Genomic DNA, 23,101 nt, shown 5'->3' on the forward strand with positions numbered 1-23,101 from the left:
CAGTCCCCTACTCCAACATGACTTCAAATAGTTGTCAGTCTGGCCTGCCAGCAAGTGGGCAAACATGGTCCTATGGCCTACTTCATCACCATTAATTCACAGTTGGGGAATATCTTTATTAGGACCAACCAAAATGTCACAAAAGAATACCTAAATAATTCTACAGAATTCTACATCAGGCAACAAGTTGCACAAAGCAGGAGATTGGGGACAGGAGAGTTTTTATAAAGGACGGGGAGAGGAAGACTAGATTTGTACTGTATATACTTGAGTCTAATGCGCAATTGAATCCAATGCACACCTTAATTTTTGTAATGTAATTTGGCCAAAAAAGATGAGCATTAGATTCAAGTAAATACCGTATTTACATTCCGTCTGAAGAAGGAGATTGCAAACTCAAGTAATCTCTTGTATTTGCAGGTATCAGATTACGTGTAGAATTCTGGGATGAAGAATCAATGGCCTAGTTTTTGAAAACATCAAATCTTTCTATTATTCAGCTCTTTTTCAGGTCTTAAGCAAAACACCAAGCTTCCTGGTTAAGCAGAAAGCAGATGCACAGCAAAACATGGCAGTCTTTATATCATCAAAGCCTGAGAAAAATCTTGTGTGCTATAATAAGTAAAAGAGTTGATTCAAGCCAACTTGTGGAGTATTGCCTAGTGATAGGAGGAAATGTGATTCTCAATATGGAAAATCCCTTTCCACCTTGTAAAAAAATAATTATCCTTGTGTTGCAGATACCACCCTGAATGGCTAGTATTCTCCAAGGTACATAAAAAAGGCAGCTGTGTTGGTCTGTAGGGAAAAATCCTAGAAGTCCATAGCTGGACAATACTTATATCAAGTAAAATATCGCAAAATAGTGTGCAGGCTTTCAAGTTCTTTAGAATAATTAATCGGGCAAGATCTCTTATACAAAGCAGGAGTTGTAGGTGGAATGAGGATGGATCTTGAAACCTTGTAGTCAGCATTTAGACCCAATCTAAAAATCTTCTATTCTTTTGTTTAAAAAAGTGTTTCATGTGTAATAGAAAAGTTTTAATCTTCTGCTAGAGACCACATAAAATTTGATATTTTGCTACACTTTTTTGCCACTAGTTCAGCCAATGTCTAAGCAAGCAACCAAATTATTTTTAGCTATAAAGGCTTGTCTAAAAGGTTCACGCTGTTTCTCACAATTCATTGATTTGGCTTGAACAACATACCTTTAGGCTATTTCTCTGCTCTTTCCATGCAGCTTGAAAGTGGGAGGTTTTAGGTTTTCCCTAAGTTTAGCTGTATGGTTTATTATTACCACTGCATTTGCTTGCAAAACAAAAGTTATGAAGTATCCATTTGTGAACCTGGGGGACGGGAAGGGCTGACATGGCAACAGGTAAAGAATCGCCACAACAACATTCTGGAATTGAAAATTGCCACAATTTTATTAATTACAGATGTAGGTATGCTTTGGCTTAGGCATTGGGTGTGGGTGTGTATCCTGAATCAGCCTCTTGCCTGAAGGCTGAAGTTAAAATTCTCAGATTTAAAAGTAGCTTCAGTGTACATAATTAGTATTGATCTTTGTTTCTCAGGTGCATATCTCTTATCAGATCTTAATTAAGCCTATTCCCAGTTTATTACACACACACACACACACACACACACACACACACTATTATTCATAAAAAGCAGTAGAAACAAAAGAGACTTCCACAAGACTGGGCCAATGGCACTAAAGGATTACCGGTAGTTTCTTGTTGCTGTGAAACAAGTCTCAATGTTATTCCTGCAGATGATCTTGAAATCAAACTGTAAGTTCAAGCGGTCCCTAAGTTACCCTGGACTGAAGTTGTTTAGGGCTTTCTAACTTAAACCTGGCTTGGTAGTAGATGAGCAACACATAGACCCTTATCCAGTCCACCACTGCATTGAGACAGCTACCCAGCGCTTTCACAGCCTTTCCTGATTCCCAAGGTATAGAGGAGTAGAGCTATGTGTAAACAGCATACTAGTGGCACCTTGCTTTAAAACTCCCAATGACTGCTCCCAATGGCTTCACATAAATGTTAACTAGCACTAGGGAGGGGATAAATCCTGCAGAACTCCATCACACAGATGCTAGAGGGCCAAGGAGTACTACTACTACTACTACTACTACTAATAATATAATTTATTATTTATATCCCGCCCATCTGGCTGGGTTTCCCCAGCCACTCTGGGCGGCTTCCAACTGAATATTAAAAACAAAACAGCATCAGACATTAAAAACTTCCCTAGGTCTGCCCTCCTGGTTAACCAACCTCTGGTCCACATGGAACAACTCTTCAGGATGGGTTCTTGGGGATGCAATGGAGGCAGCAAAGTAGGAGCTCTTTGCTGCCCATGCTGCCATGTAGTAGGCTTGGTTATGAGCTTGAACACATGCTCAGTTGTCTGCAAGAACTACACCACTTATGCTATAACCCCCACCCAGTCCATTTCATCAATCACAGCTACCCATAATACCAAGTGAAGCATCAGGGAGACCTCAGGAGCAATCATATCAATGACCTATGAGTCTCAACATTCCATAATGAAGCTAGGACTTCAACAGGATCACCTGCTCAATCCACTCAGAAAACTCAGTAAGTGTTCATGAATCTATCACATTCCATCCTAACCGGTCCATCCCTCCCTTTGCAGGGGAAAATTGTTGCTGCACGTTCAAACCTCCCTAGTTTGAAGGTATCAAAAACATTTCTGAAGGAGGGGAATGAGACAAATGCCTAATTTTCTTATACATGGATTGCAGCTGCAGTGCACAGAACAGGATTTCCTCCATTCTGCCCTGCAAGCATGCAGAGAATTGGGGCATGCAGAGAATTGGGGCATGGAGAGCACCATATGGAAAGCCTTGTGTGTGTTAAATAAGCCTGACTAAGACGTGCCCTTATTACAGCTTTTCTCTTTATCTGCTATACCTCCTCCTGTTCTGATTCAGTGTGTTTCCGTATGTTTCACAGCAATTATAGGGGGGAAATCAGTGCCAGGCAGCTTACACAAACAAAACCTCATTGATGTTTGAGGGACCATATAGATGTGAAGGGTCACTAAATCACTTATCATATCGATCACGTTTGGTCTGTCCTTTATGCCACATGCAGCATTGCCCCATAGATGACATTTCTTTTACCATTTAAGATGCAGCTGTTGGTACCATATATTAGAAGCTACACTGCACTGGGCTCTGATTCTCTCCCGCCATTTCTGGTTACAGACAAGAAACATGTAGCAGAATCCATTCTCCAGACTCTTCTTCTCATGTTCTACTACATCTATATTTTCTTCCCTGTATTTTACTTTTTAAAAAAAATAAAAGAAAAAAATGTAATGTAAATGTAGGGGCATATCACAAAACATCAACCTCATAGATGGTCAGTCAGCAAAGCCACAGCATACTACTTGCCTATTTAAGTAAGATCTACTGCAACATCTACTGTAACAATTATCTCCAAAAGAAGACACCCTTTCTTCTGAGTTGAAAGATATACTGTATCGCATTTTAAAAAAATAAGTGTAAAAGGGAATCCTATCTCCAGCATCAATCGCCATCTAATATTTTTATGTAGAAGATTTTTTCCTATATTAAATATGTTGCTTTAGAAACAATTGGCAGGTTGCACTATTGTTTTTGACTTCTTAAAAAAAGTGTTGATATATTTGACATGAAACACAAAGCTGTGAAAATTGCATCATGCTGTATATAAGATGACAAATCTGGGCCAATGCAAATGTCTGGAAAGAATAGTTTTAAAGAAATGTAGAACAACTATTGTGTTAGACGGGAAAACAAAGGGAATGACATCAGCCTTTCAAAGTTGAAAACTAAATTTGAACAACTAAAAAGTCAAGTTTCAACACGACTGAACATTACAAACTTTACATTTGATGGTGTGAAGCCATGAGTATTATTGGATGGACTGCATAACTTAGTGGTAGAGCACATACTTTGAATGATAAAGGTCATAGGTTCGCTCTCCCGTATCTCTAGGTAGGACTGGAGGTGAATCCTATATGAAACCCTGGAAACTACTAGTCGTGGTAGACTTGCCTTCCCCAATCAGATGCCATCCTAGAGTTTTGACTACAACTCCCAGCTGTGCTGACTGGGGCTGATAGGAGCTGTAGTTCAAAATATTTGGAGGGCACTAGGTTGAGGTAAAGCTGGTGTATGCAATACAGAACTAAGATGATCGAACTTATGATGCTCACTATAAGGCAGCTTCTTTTATTCCTAGAGTTCTTTTGACTTCTTCCATGCCACATGCAGAATTTGTCAAAAAAATTATTCCATTATTTCTATATAAATCATGTTTGAAAGTTCTTTATCAAAATTACTATTAAATGCTGTTATGGAGAAGGAATGATGAATTTCAAAAAGTTTTTCAACACACCCACATCAGTTCCTGTTGTTTTCCTTTCTTAGAAATGAATGTTGCTCTCTCCATTTCTTCTTGTACGAATATTGGGAAGCAAACCAGTTGATTTGCTTCCACCCCCTACTCTCCTCAGTGCAGGGAGAGGTGAGAAAAACAACGGGGTGTGGATTACTAAATGGAGGTGTAATCCAAACAAGATAGAGCTGATTCTAGTCAGTAGGACTACCTATTATGGGTTAACAACACAGTTTGCTTTAGAATGGGCTGCATTTGCCCTGATAAAATTTGTTTGCAACTTGGGGGTGTTTTTGTGTAGTAAAATGAAAGGAGTGCATTTGCCAAGCTCAGGTTAATTGCCAACTATGCATGTCTTAGGGCTGCCACATGTCTGGAATTTCCCAGACATAGCCAGAATACAGCATTTGGAAACAGTGTCTGGGCGAAAAATTCCTGAAATTTGGATGCATGCCAACTCATGTCGGAAGTTCAGATTCTGGCAAATTTCCATAAGATTTGGCAACCTTATTCTTAGTGAAGAGAGAACTTGCCATGATAACTCCTGCAGTTAGTTGTCTTAAATGGCTGGGAGTTTCAAAGTTACATCAAAGCAAAGACTTTACATGGAACTGCCTTTGCAAAGTATTTCATGTAGCCCATAATGCAGCAGTTAGAATTTTAGCAGGAACCAGCTTTATGAAAATATGCCTCTGTTGCTATTACAGTGGTACCTGGGGTTACAGACGCTTCAGGTTACTGATGCTTCAGGTTACAGACTCTGCTAACCCAAAAATAGTACCTCAGGTTAAGAACTTTGCTTCAGGATGCGAACAGAAATCGTGCTCTGGTGGTGCGGCGGCAGCAGGAAGCCCTCTTAGCTAAAGTGGTACCTCAGGTTAAGAACAGTTTCAGGTTAAGAACAGACCTCCAGAATGAATTAAGTTCTTAACCCAAGGTACCACTGTACACCTATATGAGGTTCTGGTTCATTTCTAAGCTCAATTGAAGGTGCAGCTTGAAGAATCTATTTGTTTACTTACCCATCAGTCATGGTACTATTCCTTTAATCTCAGTGTCCCTGGTTAGTCTCCTTCTGTGCTCTTGGCCCTATTGGTATTGAATGCCAGAGCTACCAAGCCAAACAAAGCACACCTGCCATGCATGGCAGCCCTAGGCACTTGGTAAATCTCCAGGTTTTGCTTTCTCCTTGGGTCTGCAAACAAAGGTCATGTTGAGCACTTCTGGCCACTATACTTAACTTAATGGACTGCATATGGCTTGATGTCTTACAAATTGCACACCTTTGCGTTAATTGCTTCCCTATAAGTTCCTTGAATTCTTTTTTCTGCATGTGACACTCTACAGCCTCGTTTAGTTGCACTGTCTGTTTATTCAGAGCATAGACACATATATATTACCCATCTTATGAATGTAGGGGAACCCTGCCTGCCATTTTGATAAAGTGTGCATGTTCGTGTTTAAGCTGGATGCATTTCAGAATTGTGTATGGTCTTACAATTCCATGTTTCTATATCTGTGACATTGAACAAATTGAATTTTATCCTCTATTTCTAGTCGCAGGAGGGCATGGTACCAAATCATAAAATAATAATTAAAAATAATCAAAATCTGTAAGTCAATGAAATGCTAATTCCCTTTTTAAAGAGATTGTGGCAGGTAATTAAAACTGGAAGGAAAATCATACCCAAGAGCTTTTTCTTTAACGTGTGTTGCAGTTTACATTAAATATTACATTAAACATTTATTTCCAATGATGAGGCCCCACAATCCTTTGCAGAGCTAATTGAAATCCATGGACTTGGGTGAATCTAACTCTGCATACATTCAGGCTCTTACTAGGAGGTAAATCCTGTTTTATTTGCTAGACCTACTTTTGAATAAGTGTGCATAAGATTGGCTGAAAATCTTTAATCTGCTTCCTCAATTCTCAAAATACTGTGAAACTGTTTCTTAGATTCCTGGTGGCTCTGAATGGATGAATTTACCTTCATAAATATCAGCAACAAAACAGAGTACTATTTGTTTGAAGTCTTCAATAAATATTTTCCAGTTCAGTAATGCTTCGTTGCCCATTCAGTAGTACATAGGTTATTAGAGCTGAATAAGATATTTTGAAGTCACCTAGATACTTCCCTCTGACTTCAGTTGCACTAGAAATGAGTCATAATGTGTTGTGCTTTCTGATTCACTCATGTGCTGGGTGTGTAATGTTTTGGTTATGAACAATAAAGGGATTTTTTATGTAGGCACTAATTTGCAGCAGTACACACCTAGAAATAATGTATTTGTAAAAGCTTCTAACAAATATATTTTTGACCAGATGTGAATTCCTTACCCACCATATTTCATGTATATTTAGAAAGTTCCTATAAATAAACTGTTATCCCTGTGATTAAACATGGCATTTAAGGTGGAAAAACAAAGTTTATGAATGAATTATTGTTATAGTTCCCAGAGTATCAGCTATATTGGTAAATTTAGAAATACTGAACATTCAGTCTTCTTAAAATTTATCATGTTTATATATTCTTTTCTCATTCAGACAGTTCCTCTTTTGAAAAGGAATATGATATTTTACATAGTAAAAAAATCATTTAAGTGTTAACATGAATTGATTACCTTTTTCAGACTGAATTTTAAACAGATTATAATGAAGCTTTGCAGACAAGTCTGGTAGTATTTTATGCTTGAAAAATTTAGAAGATGAAGAAATAATTATTTTGACTGAAATGGTGGTGTTCAATTTATGTTACTCAGTTTTAACAAGAAAACATGCAACACTTCATTCATTATGAGCTGATTGAAAAGAATTAATAGGAGCAGTGGTTTAGAGCACACTGTGTGAGCAGAGCAAAGCTCAGTGCAGTCTAAAAAAAAAGGAAGCAAGTAGTAAAGCATGCAATAGGCTACAGCTAATGCTTTGCGTCTCCTGATGTCTTCTGAAACGTAAAAAATCTACAACAGGCAGATCTCTGTAACGCATCACTGGTAGAAAGGTTCTATTCAGATTTTAGCGTTTTAGCTTGCCTCTGATGACCTGCTATTTTCTGCATTTGTTTTGACTGCTCTCATCATTCAAGATTGATGCTTGGATGGGTGTGTAGGTGGAAGCAGCAGTAGCAAGCTTACAGCTTACAGACAAAAAATCTGCCTTATCTGATGGCTATTATTGAAAATGCGAGGTGTAGCCTAGGCTGTGTAATGAAGGGGAGCGAGCGAGGGGGAGCAAGGAGCATGGAGCTGCATACTGATGAATGTAGGAGTATTTGATAAAAGATTTCTTGCTGCTAGCAGTGCATTGCTCATGGTGGAGTATTCCGACAATCACATATAACAGAAAACAGCTCAGCTGACAGTTTGATATGCCTTTTCCCCTCCACTGCATGACGTACTGGTCTGTAGTAGAGATTAATACCTACGAAATGTTGAGGTAGGAGCAGATTTTATTCTATAGCTTGCCCTGGAAACTATGTGCTACTTCTGACTTTCTTTCTTGCTGGAAGCATTCATTTGACAAGCTGGCGGGCTCCTTTGATACCAATTTCTCTCGGAACACAATGTGGCAATGCCACCTCTCAGCCCAGGACCATCGTTATTATCCTGTGGATGGATATTCCCTGCTTAAACGCCTCCCTTCTCAAACTCTTTCAGCACCCAGATGCCCTGTCCAGACTGTGGGACAATGGTTGGAAAATATTGGGCTACCTCAGTATGAGAACCACTTGCTGGCTAATGGATTTGACAATGTACAGTTTATGGTAAGTGATTTTCTCTGTGTAATATTGTGTACTGATGTGTGGTTCTTTGCCTCATGAAATCTTATACAGCATAGAAGGGAATCTGTTTTGTGTTATGCAGTGTGCATTTGCATAATCCTATCTGCCTACCAGTACGAGCAACGGATTTGGGAGCCACAGTTCTGCTTGGTTCATATTTCATTCCAAAGCATTTTTAAAGAAAGTAAAAGCGTGATACATCTGGGCTACCCCTGAGGGGGTGTGGAATCAGTTTTTCTTTCTATGAGGACAAGTGTATCGGTAGGGAACAGATTACCCTAGTTAATATTGTAATTATGTAAAAAAATAATCTCCATATTCAATTCTAAATGTTCAAAAGTACTACTGTATGTTGAGCTTTAAAAAAAGAACTATATCCCTAGTGCATAGAAATGAATGGCTGTTCCTTTAAATGTAAACCTATAACCCACCTACATTTAACTATTAAAGAGTTAACAGAGATGGATAAGACAGATTTCTTTGGTATGCAGTGTCCCTATTTTGTGTAGTGCTTTAAGCTATGAAAGCCTTCACAAATATGACCATGGACAGGAAGAAAGGTAACTTAGTTGTTAAGGCAATAGCCTACCCTTTTGTATACACCTTCCAGTTCCTAGATGTAGTAACACTCACCACACCTGTTGTTCACATTTCACTATATTTTCTGTGAAGTCAGATTTTTATGTGCTGCAGTGTTATTGCCATAATAGAAAACTTGCATACGCTATATGAAATGCATAGTTTTGTGTCAATGCACAATGGTGATTTTCTTAAACATGTGAAAAACCTTTATGTTAAACTAAGAATTTAGAAAATATTTAAATTAGATTACAAGGTGGTTCTAAAGCATTTGAAAAATATATCTATGTGAAATATTACCAACTCCTAACTTCTAGGCTATATTAATCCAATTTCTTCATACGATAAGATTTTGCACACTGGATTGAGTATAAGAATCTAATTTTATGCAGATCAACTATCAATGGCTCTAGATCAGGCCCTGTGATATACCTATACAGATATTTCCATTTATGATTTAAGCATTAAATGTCCAAGGTAATTCAAGGATTACATGGATTCTTTCCCCACCTTTGTATTGTAAGATCAATATACAATTGTTGCAGTAGTGTATAGCTACTTGTACAACAAGGTGTTAAATTAGCACACATATGGATGAAATGTTAGGTTCTTATAATCAGTTAAATTATTATACAACCAGTAAGGAAGAAAGTAAAAGTAATCATAAGTGATAAAATATGCCATGTTATTCATAGCCATGTTATACTGCTGTTACATTATTATCTTGGATACTTTGAAAAGATTAACCGATATCCCATCTTCAAATCTAACAATTTTAAGTGACGTATATACACTGCAGTTGCATATCATAAGTTCCTAGCATACTAAAAAATGCACAGTGTAACCAATGATTATTAATGCTAGAGAGACCAAATAGCATATACATTCAAAATACTGAAAAGGTGCTAGTCTGCTGAGAAAGAATAAACTTGGTTAAGGTAAAAAATATATATTTTGTTATTTTCTAGCATTAAATAATTGCTTATCCACTGAACATTTTTTATAGTTCAGACCTGTACATGTCTACCAAGAAGAAGGCTCCATTTAGTTCAGTGGGACATATTAGAAAGGAAGTGGGTTATAGAACTGCTGCCTGATTTTGTTTTGTGAATGCTTATTTCATCAATGGAATATTCAACCCCATTATCAATTTTAATTCCAAGTTTTGAATTGTTATATCAGGACAGGCACTATTAATTTGACATTTTTGTTCCTTCTTTATCATACTTCCCATTTTGTTTTTCTAGAAATACACTTTGATGCTTATTTGTTTTCTTGTTGCCTAAGCAACACCATCACACACCTTTTTAGAATTAAGTAGTAATGTACCGGTATGTCTTACTAGATACTTCATGGAGGAATATGTATAGTTAATGGTGATAGAATTTTCAGTATATGAGGAAATATGTTAAGGCAGCTCTCAACAACAGTGCTATATTCATTAAAATCACATAAAGTCTAATGTTTTTTCTCAAATAAAAAGCAAACTTGATAAAGCATTCATTAGAATAGTAGAATAGCCCTTGGGTTTATACTCCTTTGGTAAGAAAAGTAAGCATTTAAATACCATATAAATTCTTTAGAGATATTGTTAGCAGATTATGTACATAGAATGAAGAAAAACAACCTCTGTTTGTTTACTTACATTTTTCAATTTATTTTCATTATTTTTCTGTCATTGTTTACACATGCAGTATGCAAGCTATGTCTTGCTTCCAAACATGTTATATTTTTAGAATATTTTTGCCTATAGTGAATGAAATTCTGTAATCCTAAAATGTTGATGCACAAAGCATCATAGGCAACCTGTTGATGGCTCTACCTAAGTTGAATTTCAGAATGTAGAAAACAAGTCACTAGATGAGATGGCTATGCTTCAGTAGATCCATTTATAGTACCACCAGTAATCTGTCACAGAGTAAGTTGTATCCTTTGAAAGTAAAAGTTGGATAATGGAATAGTGTGCACTTGCTGAAAGGACAATGATGACATCAAAGACAATGCAAAGCAATGATTAGTGTGCTATTTAACTGACTTCTAAGACAGTGGAAGAGTTATATCCTTGCAATTAGGGTACTTCAGCTAATTGCAAATTATAGCATCCCGTCTGGCCTAAGCACTTAGGAAACCTAATGAACTAATGGGCATAATTTTTTTCCAAAGATTTTTAACTCTTCTGTTCCCAGTATAACCTTTATGCACACTCAGGAAAGTACTGTAAGAGATCTGATCAGAGCAAACTTGAATTAAAAAACTGGATGATTGATATTTAAATATATTTGATTACAGCTTTGCACTGGAATTGGGATAACATTTGTTTTCAGTAGAAAAACAACTAAGCAAAAATTTAGAATGAGCCAACACTTGATGGATTTGGAAAACCACATTAACAGACTTGATGTCATTTTAGAGAGGTGTCAAGAACTAACAGTCATAGTCAGGATATCAGACTTAAATAATAAAAAAAACAGAATTCCGAAATAACCTTAGAAAAGGCAGACTGAAACTTATAAAGGTCTGTTTCTTTGCCCCTTTAGTCAATATTTGTGGGAGTGTCTTAAAAGAAGCCCCATCTCTCCCTACAGTGGTTATTTGGGGTATGAAGGGAAGGCTGTATGCCCATGTATAGAATAAAATGTTTTGTTGGCATCCGTCTGTCTTGAGAGACAATCGAGTTCACCTCTGGAGATGAAGTCAAACCGCTGGACAAACACAGTGCCTCCTGTGGCTGCAGTGATTGGTAATTCATAACTGCTGCCTCCCGCATTGTTTTTGCAGCATTAGCAGCACTGAAGTGATCTCTCCGGGGCGCACACCTGGGCAGTGTATATGGAGGTCCTCAGCTGCCCAGACAACATGACCCCCCTCTTGGCCTCACTGATGTGGTCCAAAGGAAAGCAGAGCAATACATTGGGCACTAGCTTGGCTGCAGGAGTTGCTGGAAGGAGGCGTGCAAGGTGCCATAAAACTGTCTTAGGGACTCCTCTCCAGATTTGTGTAGGGTTTACTCTTTAGCCTTTTCTTCTCTCAAAGATGTCCCACAAGGCAGCAGGCATGGATTATTCTTCAGGGTTTGTTCCGAGAGCCTTTCTCATGGATGAGTATAGCCACAAGGCAATGGAGGTTCTGGATCAGAGTTTGATTCCTTCTCCTAGATGGGCTATCTTGCCAGGTTGGCAAGCCACACCTTCCCCTATAGAATAAAAAATAGAATAAAAACCCTTCAGGTATCTGATGGAATAGGTCCTAGTCCACAAATGCTTATGTTCAGTGCTGTTTTTCTAGAAAAAGAGGTGCTGGAACTGACCACGAAAACCTCCCTTGCTCTTATAATCGCAATGGCGCCCAGCTGAGGGGTGCCAGAACTGAGTTCCTGTGAGCTCCAGCTGAAAAAAGACCTGCTTATGTTATACAGTGGTACCTTGGGTTACAAACACTTCAGGTTACAAACGATTCAGGTTACAGACTCTGCTAACCCGGAAGTAGTATCTCGGGTTAAGAACTTTACCTCAGGATGAGAAAAGAAATCGTGCGGCAGCAGCAGGCCCCATTAGCTAAAGTGGTACCTCAGGTTAAGAACGGTTTCAGGTTAAGAACGGACCTCCAGAATGAATTAAGTTCGTAACCAGAGGTACCACTGTAATAATATATAGACTTTAAGATGTTAGACATCATATGTTGTTTTGTTGCAGAAGAGAACTAGATGTAAGGAATGAGCCCAATGGGGTCAATTCTTACCCCCACTTTAGATAGTCACTACTACAGCATTGGAAAGCTAAGTGCAGAACATGGAAGGAGAATTGGGCTCCCAGCTGCAAAATAAGGTGAGGGCCCCTTAACAGCCATCCAGGTCTTACTGCCAAGACAACAGCTCACAGAGCTACCATAGTAGTAACCTGGGAGCTCTCCAAAGTCCTGCAGATGATTTTGGGGGCTTGAATTCCTACCTTGAATACTTTAGGGGGCACTACTGGGCTTCTTCTGTGAGTCTTGAGCTCATAGAACAGGATACTCTGTTGCTTATCTGGACGTTGAAATGCTCTCTGATTGAAATCTCCCCTTCCCATTAAGTCTAGGTTTACTCATTTGATCAGACTAACCAGTCCCATCTTTGTTTTCTTCTAACACTCAGAATTCCAATATCTTCTTGAGTGCCTTTCCCAATATACATCTGCCCAGACCCCTGATTTTCCAGCTCCCCTTTTAAAGGAGGCTTGGAGGATGGAGACAAGGGAAGAGGGCATTTTTATTTGTGGCTCCCCAACTGTGGAATGCACTCCCCAGCAAGGTTTGCCTGGTGCCATCGTTGGCATTTTTTCAGTGCCAGGTAATTATTGATTCCCCCCCCCCCCCTGTGCTTTTGATAGACTAAGGTGACATAGATTGTTATTACTGTGCAATGGGATTTGTTTCTTCTTCTTCTTTTTGTTTTATGGTATAATCTATTTTTGTTTTATACAATATTGTAAGCCATTTGGGTAACAAGTGACTAACAGACGAAATCATAATATGAATACCCAACATGTTCATGTAGACTACAGTTTCTCATACAAAATAGCCTATTATTAAAATAATGCCCAGATATAAGTATCACTGGAATTTTCTGAAAATCAGTAGTATTACAAGGGTCTTTCAGCATAGCCAGTGCAATAAATGCACAGGTGTTGGTTATTGTTCTTCAAAATATTGTTTTGAATATTGTTCTTCAAAAGTGAAGTTATGTTGTGAGTATATATTTATTTTCCAGCAGCATGCTGAATTTGGATCTGGAAAAATTCCATTTCTCCTTCAGCACATTGATTGTTATGTGAACTATGAATGCCCAAATAGTTTCCTGTGGTAAGAAAAATGAGGATGTACCATTTCATGCCTTCCATTACTGTTTGTGAAACTTTGAGTTTATTTATGTATACAGATTAAAACCTCGAGACCTGTGCTTTTTCTACACTTTGTCAGTATTTGTCCAACACTAGACTGAGGAGCAGAAAGCTCTTATGACTGAATGCACACAAACACATTTATATAAAAATGTTTCATTTTAAAATTTGTTGTTTATGTTTTCGGTTGTTGTTGTTGTTGTTTTGCTTGCTGGCCACACATTTTCCTGCACCATATTAAACTAGCCCCAGGACACTCATCTAGCCCATTTTACAAACATGAGTTGCAAAATGCAGTCTGGTTATTTGTGCCTATAGATGAGGGCTGTTATCACATTGCTGGTGCTGAGTTGGGGCTTGTCAAAAATAAATCAAGTCAGGGCATGTTTTTTGGCTAATGAAGAAGTTGCACAGGAAAGCTCAGTCTAAGATATCACATTTCTCAAGACAGCAAGAGAATTTGAAACAGGATGTCTAATGCAATTTGTCAGGAAGACTAATACAGTTTGTCAGTTGCTGGTTAATGGTTGTCTAATTGGCATATATTCATCAGTATGCCTGGTCTGATGTGGGTCAGTTTGTTTATGGTGGTGGTGGGAATATTTTTCAACCTAGAGGGTGGCATGCCAATGGTGGGTGGGACCAGAGACAAGAGTGGGCAGAGCAACAGATGGGCAAAGCAACAAAGTAACACATCCACACAAACGTAACAGGTGTACACACACACACACACACTTCCAACCTCTATCCAGCAAGAAAGAGGCACTATCACTGTTCAAGGATGCATTTCAGCCAGCCAGAATAATCAAATATGCTATGGTGCAGGGAGGCAAGGCCATTTGGTCTGGAGAGTATCCTGTGGGTCTTCATTCATCACCTGATCCTGAGATTCCCGAACCCCTTGTTTAAAGAATAAAAAGCATGTGTCAAAGTTATATGATTGATAGTTCAAGATCAGTCTTGAAGGTGAATTAGGAACATTTTTGTTTTGGTCTGAATAAGTATATATCCCCCTATGTCATTGCCCACCACATAGGTCTGCTGTGTAACATTCCTGTTCCTGTGCCTTCTTGTACTGCTGCTTCTGGGTATAGCACTGCTGTGCTGAGAGTACTGCCATGCACTGGGCATTCACAGAAAGCTAGGGCTCTGTTTTAACGTATATATTGGTCATATCGCAGTAAGCCAAATCACAGCTTGGTTTAGATGAAATAAGCACATGGCCATGTATTCAAAATGGATCATTGTAAAATAATGTCTGAAACGTCTAGGGAAAACATGACATGTGCTAAACCATTCCTCCAAAGGGAGGGATAAAATAAATATCTGGAGTGACATTTATGTAGGAGTTTATCTCACACTTGCTTTTCCCTTATGACACAGATCCTGAAAATGTTAACTGGTGTTCTGAAAGACAAAACAGTGGTAGGGCCAACATCTTCTTCTGCTTGTGATATGGCATTCTGATGCTTCCTTTTCCCTGGTAGCTTCAGTCATTGTTCTTAATTTTTCTTTCATTCATTAATCACTCATTTATCATAGATGAGATAATCAAGTAGTACTAATTTATCTAAAATTGTATTTCCAAAAATTCCATTTCTAAACCAAGAGGTATATTAGTATATTGTATTAATTTACCATTCATATGCTGAGGGTTCATCAAAACTAGATTAGATTTATCCAAACATTCTTAAGAAACTAGACTATGAACTGCAGACCTACTGATAAATATATATAACTTGTCATCGAAATGAACCTCATACCATATGACTGGTCAATGTAACTGTAAGATCAGTGTTTTTAAAAACTGTTACCAGCAAACCAGGAAACTACTGGTACTGCCCTTTTATCTTATTTATTTATTTTTCTATTTACTTATCAAATGTACCCCTCTCTCCATCATTGTAGAATTATTTGGGGGGGGGGTGTCTCACACCATATCATACAAATACATGAAATCACAGAAACAATTACACACACACACACACACACACACACACACGGTACAGTTCAACAAAACCGGTCCCATAACTGTTCCAATTAAGTAAACATCCCCATGGATGTTCAGATAGAGGCAGAAGAGGAATATTTTCAGCAAATGCTGAAAACCGGCTAGCGTTGGTAGTAGCCTAATACTGGGGAGGAGGGTATTCCACAGCTGAGGTGTCACCACTGAGAAGGCCCTATTATAAGCCCCAGTTCCCCAGAATGTTAGATGATGTGATCTTAATTTCTATTCTAAGATGGGCAAAATATTATTCATATTTAACCAATGCACGTAGGAAAAGTTAGACTGGCTTTCCCGAAGGGAAATCAGGCCTAAGCAATTTTAAATATTTAACACCACCAAGAAGCATGCAGATGGAGTGAGAGTATGGTCTTGCATTTTCAAACTTTTTACAATAGAGAAAAGTAAAGTCAAGCAACAGAGAGCCCCATGGCACCCTCAGTACTCACCAGTGTATTGTAATATAATCTTTCGTGTTCTACAGCTTACTTCATCAAATGTATGACAACTGGCATTTGTCACTAAACAAGTCTAGCAGTCTTGGCACAAGTGGACAGAGTTGGGAAACTGGAAACAGAAAACACATGATCAGTATAAATGGAAAATTTTCACAAAGGAGAGGTAAACAGTGGTCCCACAAGTCTTCCGAACCAATAGATTAACAATGTACAGTTCTTGCAGATGTTGAAGAGTATTAGATTTTTCCCCCCTCATACTGAGTGGCTAGGTAAGATCATTTTATTTTATTTTATTTATTTATTTATTTGGAAATTATATCCTGTCCTTTCAGTGCATTTGCATCTTTCAGGATGATTAAAAACATATGAACCAATAAAACCAGCATATTGAAAAAAATGTAGCAGGCAAAATGAAAACAAGAGCAGGAAAACTAAATGAAATAAGTGTTTGCTGCAGTACAAAAAGCACATTCCCAAAGTGAAGTGCTTGTCAGAATAAAAAAGTGTTAGCTGTGTGGTGAAAAGAGAGAGCCAAATGAATTACAATATTTGGAGTTTCAATAGACTAGGGGCACAGACACAGTGAAGGCTGTCCGTGAACCAGCTCTCAGAGATGTTTGACAGTGCCTGTGCTATTGAAAGACTTTTCTTACAATAATAAGAGGAGGTGATGAAGAATTCTTGCAACTTAAGACAACCTCAGGTCAAATAATGGAAAATTGATTATCTGAGTACAATTAGGCTGAAACTATCAGGGGGGACCTGATTATGGGTAATTATATGTTGTACATAATATACAAATGTGTACAGATTAATAACAAGTATGTAAAAATAAGTTTATGAAACTAAGGCAAAGTCATAGCACTGGGCTATATCTTGATAAAATTGCAAGTGCTTTGATTCAAATTGTTTATTTAGCAACATCCATGGACTTGGACATGCCTAGAGGGATTTTTTTACTTGTCGTTTATTTGAACAGAAAACATTCTACCAATATATCTGCTTTTGAAGGTTATCTTACTTCAGTTTCAAAATGATTTGCTATATACTATGGTGGTGAGTGGTGGGTGTTGGTGTTGAAGAAGCTCTTTGAGAATGCAGAACTGAGTGGTTATGGTACATATGAGATAACCTAGATGATTATAATGGGAATTAAAGCTGAACTGAAAGTTTTACAACTTGTAACTGGGACAGGAGACTTTGGGGACAGCAATAATGTTCAAAAAGTGTTGGGAGCGGCACTTGCCACTGGTAGAAAGCAAGGAGTTTCTTTCTGTTCGCTCTTCCATGCCATCACTTATTTTTGCTGCTGCCTTGTAGTTGTGGTGATGAAGTTCCCCTCAGTGGCAGGAATTCATCCTCCCCTCCTCCCCAAATGCCTCTGAAATAATACTACATCACGACTCATGACACAATATCATTCCAGGGACATTTGTGGATGGTGTTTGCTGACCGCTGAGAGGAGTTATGCCATTGCTGACTCATGTGGTGGAAAAAGTAAACGTTATGGTGAAACATAAAGGAGAAACTGCTGCTGCTTGCCCCACCCAGTGCAAGTACACAGCGGGTGGTGCTCTGATCTAAACCACAGAGCCTCTTGGGCTTGCCGATCAGAAGGTTGGCGGTTTGAATCCCCACAGTGGGGTGAGCTCCTGTTGCTCTGTCCCAGCGCCTGCCAACCTAGCAGTTCAAAAGCACGCCAGTGCAAGTAGATAAATAGATACTGCTGCGGTGGAAAGGTAAACAGAGTTTCTGTGTGCTCTGGTTTCCGTCACTGTTAAGTTGTGGGCGAACATATCAGACGACACAGCGATTCTTCCAAAGCAGCTCTTTATTTGTAAGCTGGAACAGAACTGAACTGAGGAGCTCAGTCAGCCTGCTTATATAGAGCTCCAGAACAATCGTAACTGTTGCAACTTTCTAAAACTATCCAATCACTGAACGTCACTTTCGATCCTTCATTTGCATAACTATCTACAGTATCCCCCTGCTGGCCCAGGGTGAGAACTTCAGTACATAACAGTCACGGTGTTCTGTTGCGCCAGAAACTGTTTAGTGATGCTGGCCACATGACCCAGAAAGCTGTCTGTAGACAAACGGAGGCTCCCTTGGCCTGAAAGTGAGATGAGTGCTGCAACCCCATAATTGCCTTTGACTGGACTTAACCGTCCAGGGGTCTTTTACCTTTTACCCCTGAAAGCTTTCAAAATGGTCCCCCACTAGTGATCAAATGTCCCTCAATTTCACCACCTGTGAATTTTGAAGGGGAGAAGGCAGTTCATTTCAGGACCAGCTGAGAATTATTTGAAGAGGTGGAAGTGAAAAATAAACTAAATTGGCGAGGAGGACTGACTGTACAGCATGAAAGGGAACAAAAAATAGTGTAAGAACATCAAGAAGCATGAGAGAATAAAAATGCAAAAAGTATAATAAAATGTGTTGATATAAAAGGAAATGGGAAAAGTTCTTAAATGTATTTCAAGGTTAAAAGGAATAGAAAGAGAAGTATGTCATCTGGCAGAGTTCAAACAAAAAAAAATGGACAAGGGGGTTGTTCTGAAATGCCATAGGATCCTTTCAACTACCAGTGGCAATAGCTGTACATAGAACTTTCTCCATGTTCTCTTCAGTGGATCTATGGGTTCTATTTTGAGTTTTCATCACAAAGAATGAAGTAGGAAGATCAAAAAATGCCGTAAATGTTAATGAAGACTATTGGGATCTCAGGGACAAAGAATTTATATGAGGCAGATAAAAATGTATTTTGATAATTACAAAGTGAATCTTCAGGGTCAGATTTGTCAAAGGTGTTTTAAGGAAAGGATACATGGATAAATTTAGGACTGTTTGCACGCATATCTACTGTAAATCACTGCACGAGAAGAAGAGTGGTATTAATGTAAGCCTTACCATTTACCATACTTTTCCGTGCATAAGACAAGGTTTTTTAATTTTTTAAATATGTTTAAGATTGGGGGTCATCTTATACATGGATAGTGTATAGGGGGTACATGGGATTGGTTGCTGCCACGAGCTGGAGATTGTCAGCAGTGATTGGGCATGTTATTGGTTGCTGCGGCAAGAGCTGGTGTTAATTTGCTGTTGCTGCGGCAATTGGGCGGGCGATTGGCAGTTTCTGCAGGGTTGGGGAGAGACAATGGGTGGCTTTGGCCCCGTGTGCTAGTAGCAGTGTAGGCCAGGTGGGTGGGTGATTACCAGCCATTCCCCCTCAAAACAAGCGCAAGAACGCTGGGCAATCTCCCCCCATTTTCTTAATTAGGAGTCCCCAAAAATACACAGGGGCATGTTATACACGGAAAAATATGGTGCTCACTTTCACTGTATTTTCTTCTGGAGGCTGTATGAAGCTGCATTGCTGCAGAGGGGCAACCATTTCCCCCCCCCCCCCAAAATGGGAGGATGCTATATATCAACCAAATAAAGAGCCATTGTGGGGGCATAGGACTGCTGCTGCCACTTTCTGTAGTAGCAAGAATGAATTAAGAAAGGAGCAAAAGTAGGAAAAGATGTCTAGTTGTTAGGAACTGGAAATCTTCCTATGCTCCACTTATGAAAAAGTATTGTTGCATGTGCATATTTGCCAGAGTGGGAAAGGGAGACATTGCAGTGTATCTGCTCGACATACAACCCAGCTAGCTGGCTTTCCTTTGCACACCACACAATACTGGGATGGCTGTTTGAACAAACCAGTGCTCTGCTCAGCAGCGATAGCAGTTGCAGAAGGAGGGCAGCAGAAGGCTGAACTGCATGGTGCTGGTGAGAAAGAGAAGGAGCAGAGGACCACATGGGTTCCCTGTAGCCCTGAACTGAAGCAATCCCTATTTGCCCCCTCCCCTGCATATACTTGTTGTCAGAGGATCACACCCATCCCATACTACTCCATCCCTCAAAGCCTCAAGGGTTTATGTGTGTGGTACAAAGGTAGTTCTCAATGAGTGACAATGTAGAATAAGGTGTTTGTGTGAGGAGGCAACATATCCAGCCTCTTAAAAACCAACATGTTTAACTCTAATTAATGCATGAAGGGGTTAAGACCATAGAGTAAGCTGTCCTGCCAGGCTTAGCTAGGTCACACACCCTCACCTTGAGAGGAAGGGCTACCAAACTCTTTATTCTCTCATTCTCCTTCTACCATGTGGACCCAACCAGTAAGTCTATCTAAGCCAGATGCTCCAAGATTGGACCACATTGCTTTAGCAAGCCATCTTTGTGTTTCTATACAAATAATATAGAAGCATTTACCACTTTGAAATGAATCTAGGTTTTGCTGCCTGTCTTTTTTTTTTTTGCTGTTTTATGGAAAAGCACATAAATCTGACCTTTGAAGAGTTTATAAGTAAACCATTTTAACCTACTAGTCTCTTTCTGTGCTAAGGAACGAGGGGAGCTTTGGAAGCAGCTTAGAAGGGGGTATTTTAAAGTTTTAACCGCCTATATTTCCATGCTTTGCATTGCTGCATATTTTGTGATTTTAAATCTCTGCTGGGGCTCTTTCACCAAAGAGAGACTAAAGGGCAGGGAGGGAAATTAACAAAGTGACATGACTCCACCAACTAATAACGTTCTCTTTTTCTGCCTTTTTTTTGAGTATTAGACTTAATTAAATCACTTTTGAAACCCCCTAATACATTTTCCAGAATAATTAACAAGTATGAACAAGCTTAATTAGTCTGTAATAACATGAGGGACAGAGATTAATAACATGTGGGACACAAATTAATCATCTGCTTTGGATGGACGTGTTAAGGAATAGATTCTTCCTTTGACATGTGAGAGCCTTAAGAGCGTAAGAACATAAGAAGAACTTAGGGTCTCACAAGTCCCACAGAAGCCAAGCAGCAAAACTATAAGCAGAGAATAAGGGCAATAAATATATTATAATTAAATAAATATATTATAATTAATTAATTAGTTAATTAATTTCTATCCACCTTTTATCCAAGGAGTTCAAGGTGACATACATGGCTCTTCTCCTCCTCCTCGTTGAATCCATACAGCAAGCCTGCGAGGCAGGTTAGGTAGATATTCCACAGAAATATTTCCCAGAGAATGGCAAATGCATAAATAAGCATAACTAGCAACACTGGGTGATTTTACAGGGCTGGTGTAACCCACACACTCGCAGCCACAGTCCTGCCCTCTGCAATATACTTAAAAGAAAGATTGACTTTATTTATATTGTCATTTACAGTGTTTTTTAAGAAAAATATTTACAAATTCGGAAGGAAATAACATTTTTTTGTATGAGATATAATGAGTTCTTGTCTTTGCTTCCATCTTTTGTCTTTGAGTTGATACACTACTCCCTAATCACAGGTACACTCAAATTATGGGTGCCTAGTTGTTGTTGTTTTGCTATGGGGCAGCAATTTCTTCACCCAGGGAGACAGCAGGAAAGGACTTAAAAGCAACCCAAGAATCTAGATAATAGGTGCTTTACTCTAACCTTCTCTTTGTCTAACTGACTATATTGGATTTCCTAAATGTCAGTCATTGCGATGACTTCATTCCTTGGCTGAAACACTGAAAGGTAAGAGCAGGCTAGTTTTTCACAGAACAAATGAGAAAAATAGTGCTTGTACATTTTGCCTCATATCTCAGATTCGACAAATGCTAGAAATTTGCTAATTTTTAAAATGAAATATATAAATCAGGGGTTTATGGTTCAACTGGGGTCGGGGCAACAGCCCCTGCTGCAGGTGTGCATGTGATATTAAAGGTAAAGGGACCCCTGACCATTAGGTCCAGTTGTGACCGACTCTGGGGTTGCAGCGCTCATCTTGCTTTATTGGCCGAGGGAGCCGGCGTACAGCTTCCAGGTCATGTGGCCAGCATGACTAAGCCACTTCTGGTGAACCAGAGCAGCTCACAGAAACGCCGCTTACCTTCCCGCTGGAGCGGTACCTATTTATCTACTTGCACTTTGATGTGCTTTCGAACTGCTAGGTTGGCAGGAGCAGGGACCGAGCAACGGGAGCTCACCCCGTCACGGGGATTCAAACCGCCAACCTTCTGATCGGCAAGTCCTAGGCTCTGTGGTTTAACCCACAGTGCCACCCGCGTCCCACATGTGATATTACAATTTTTTAAATAGCAGATTAAGCAGGAAAATATTTTCAGCATGTATTATTTAACTTATTTTGTGATAAGCTAGCAGAGATCAAAATAATTCAAGTGATCTCTTATAATTAAATAGCTAGGCTGTAAAACTGGATTGCCATATCTCCCGCATATCAGATAGACCTCTGTACCAAAAAGACCAATCTTAAGATCGCTAGTGAGTTATGTCTCTTCCTTAACCATCACAGATATGTGGAAGTTATATATTCATCCCTGATTTCAAGACCTTAAATGTAGAGTATGTGGACAGCGTCAGCCTCATGGTAGTGGAAAAAATGAACCATGTGATGCTCTTAACCAACACTTTTCCTTGCATTGGGCTTCATCAGGACAAACCTCCAATGAATCATTCTGATAATAAATGGCAGTCTTGGAACTAGTAAATGTTTTAATTTTTAGTAATACATTGTCTCTTTTGAGAACTTTGATGCCTTATATATCACACTTTGAGGGAGCCTTTCTTTAGGGTTTTACTAGTTTGTAATCTTACAGCACCAATAAAGATGTGTCCAGTAGCTACCTAGAGATATAGTGGTGGTTAGATTTACTTTCTTCCTCCCATAATATTTTGTGTTATTTATTGTGAGGTCTGCAGTAAATAAAACATCAGTTATTCGCATTTATTTCTTAATGAGATTTTCATGCCAGTCCTAGGAATATCACACTGAAATCTTGTTGTGGTTGCACAGATGGTTCAAGGGCACTGTCAAATGAGGATTGTGATATTCGTGGGAACACTGGCATGGAAACATTGGGCAAGGATGGCCAGTTGCTAAGTCCAAGTTTCCTAACATTTTAAGCATCCTTTCATTTTTTGCTTGGAACAACAACTTGATCTAAA

At 39.0% G+C, this 23,101-nt stretch overlaps 1 protein-coding gene across 14 annotated transcripts in view; it reads left to right on the top strand.

Moving 5' to 3' along the window:
- Positions 1–23,101, top strand: part of ANKS1B (ankyrin repeat and sterile alpha motif domain containing 1B) — a 319,748-nt gene that overhangs the window by 144,373 nt on the left and 152,274 nt on the right. For 8 of the 14 annotated variants that reach the window (XM_083698562.1, XM_083698555.1, XM_083698567.1 and 5 more), the window contains one exon: positions 8,073–8,179. In XM_083698562.1, coding sequence (XP_083554688.1) covers positions 8,073–8,179 — 107 coding nt within the window. Of the gene's footprint in view, positions 1–7,375; positions 8,180–16,692; positions 16,892–23,101 lie in introns of those variants that run through there. The other 6 variants (XM_083698563.1, XM_083698564.1, XM_083698565.1 and 3 more) reach the window with 4 other exon arrangements.

Source organism: Podarcis gaigeae, assembly GCF_964106915.1.
Source record: "Podarcis gaigeae genome assembly, chromosome: 10".
NCBI lineage: Eukaryota > Metazoa > Chordata > Lepidosauria > Squamata > Lacertidae > Podarcis > Podarcis gaigeae.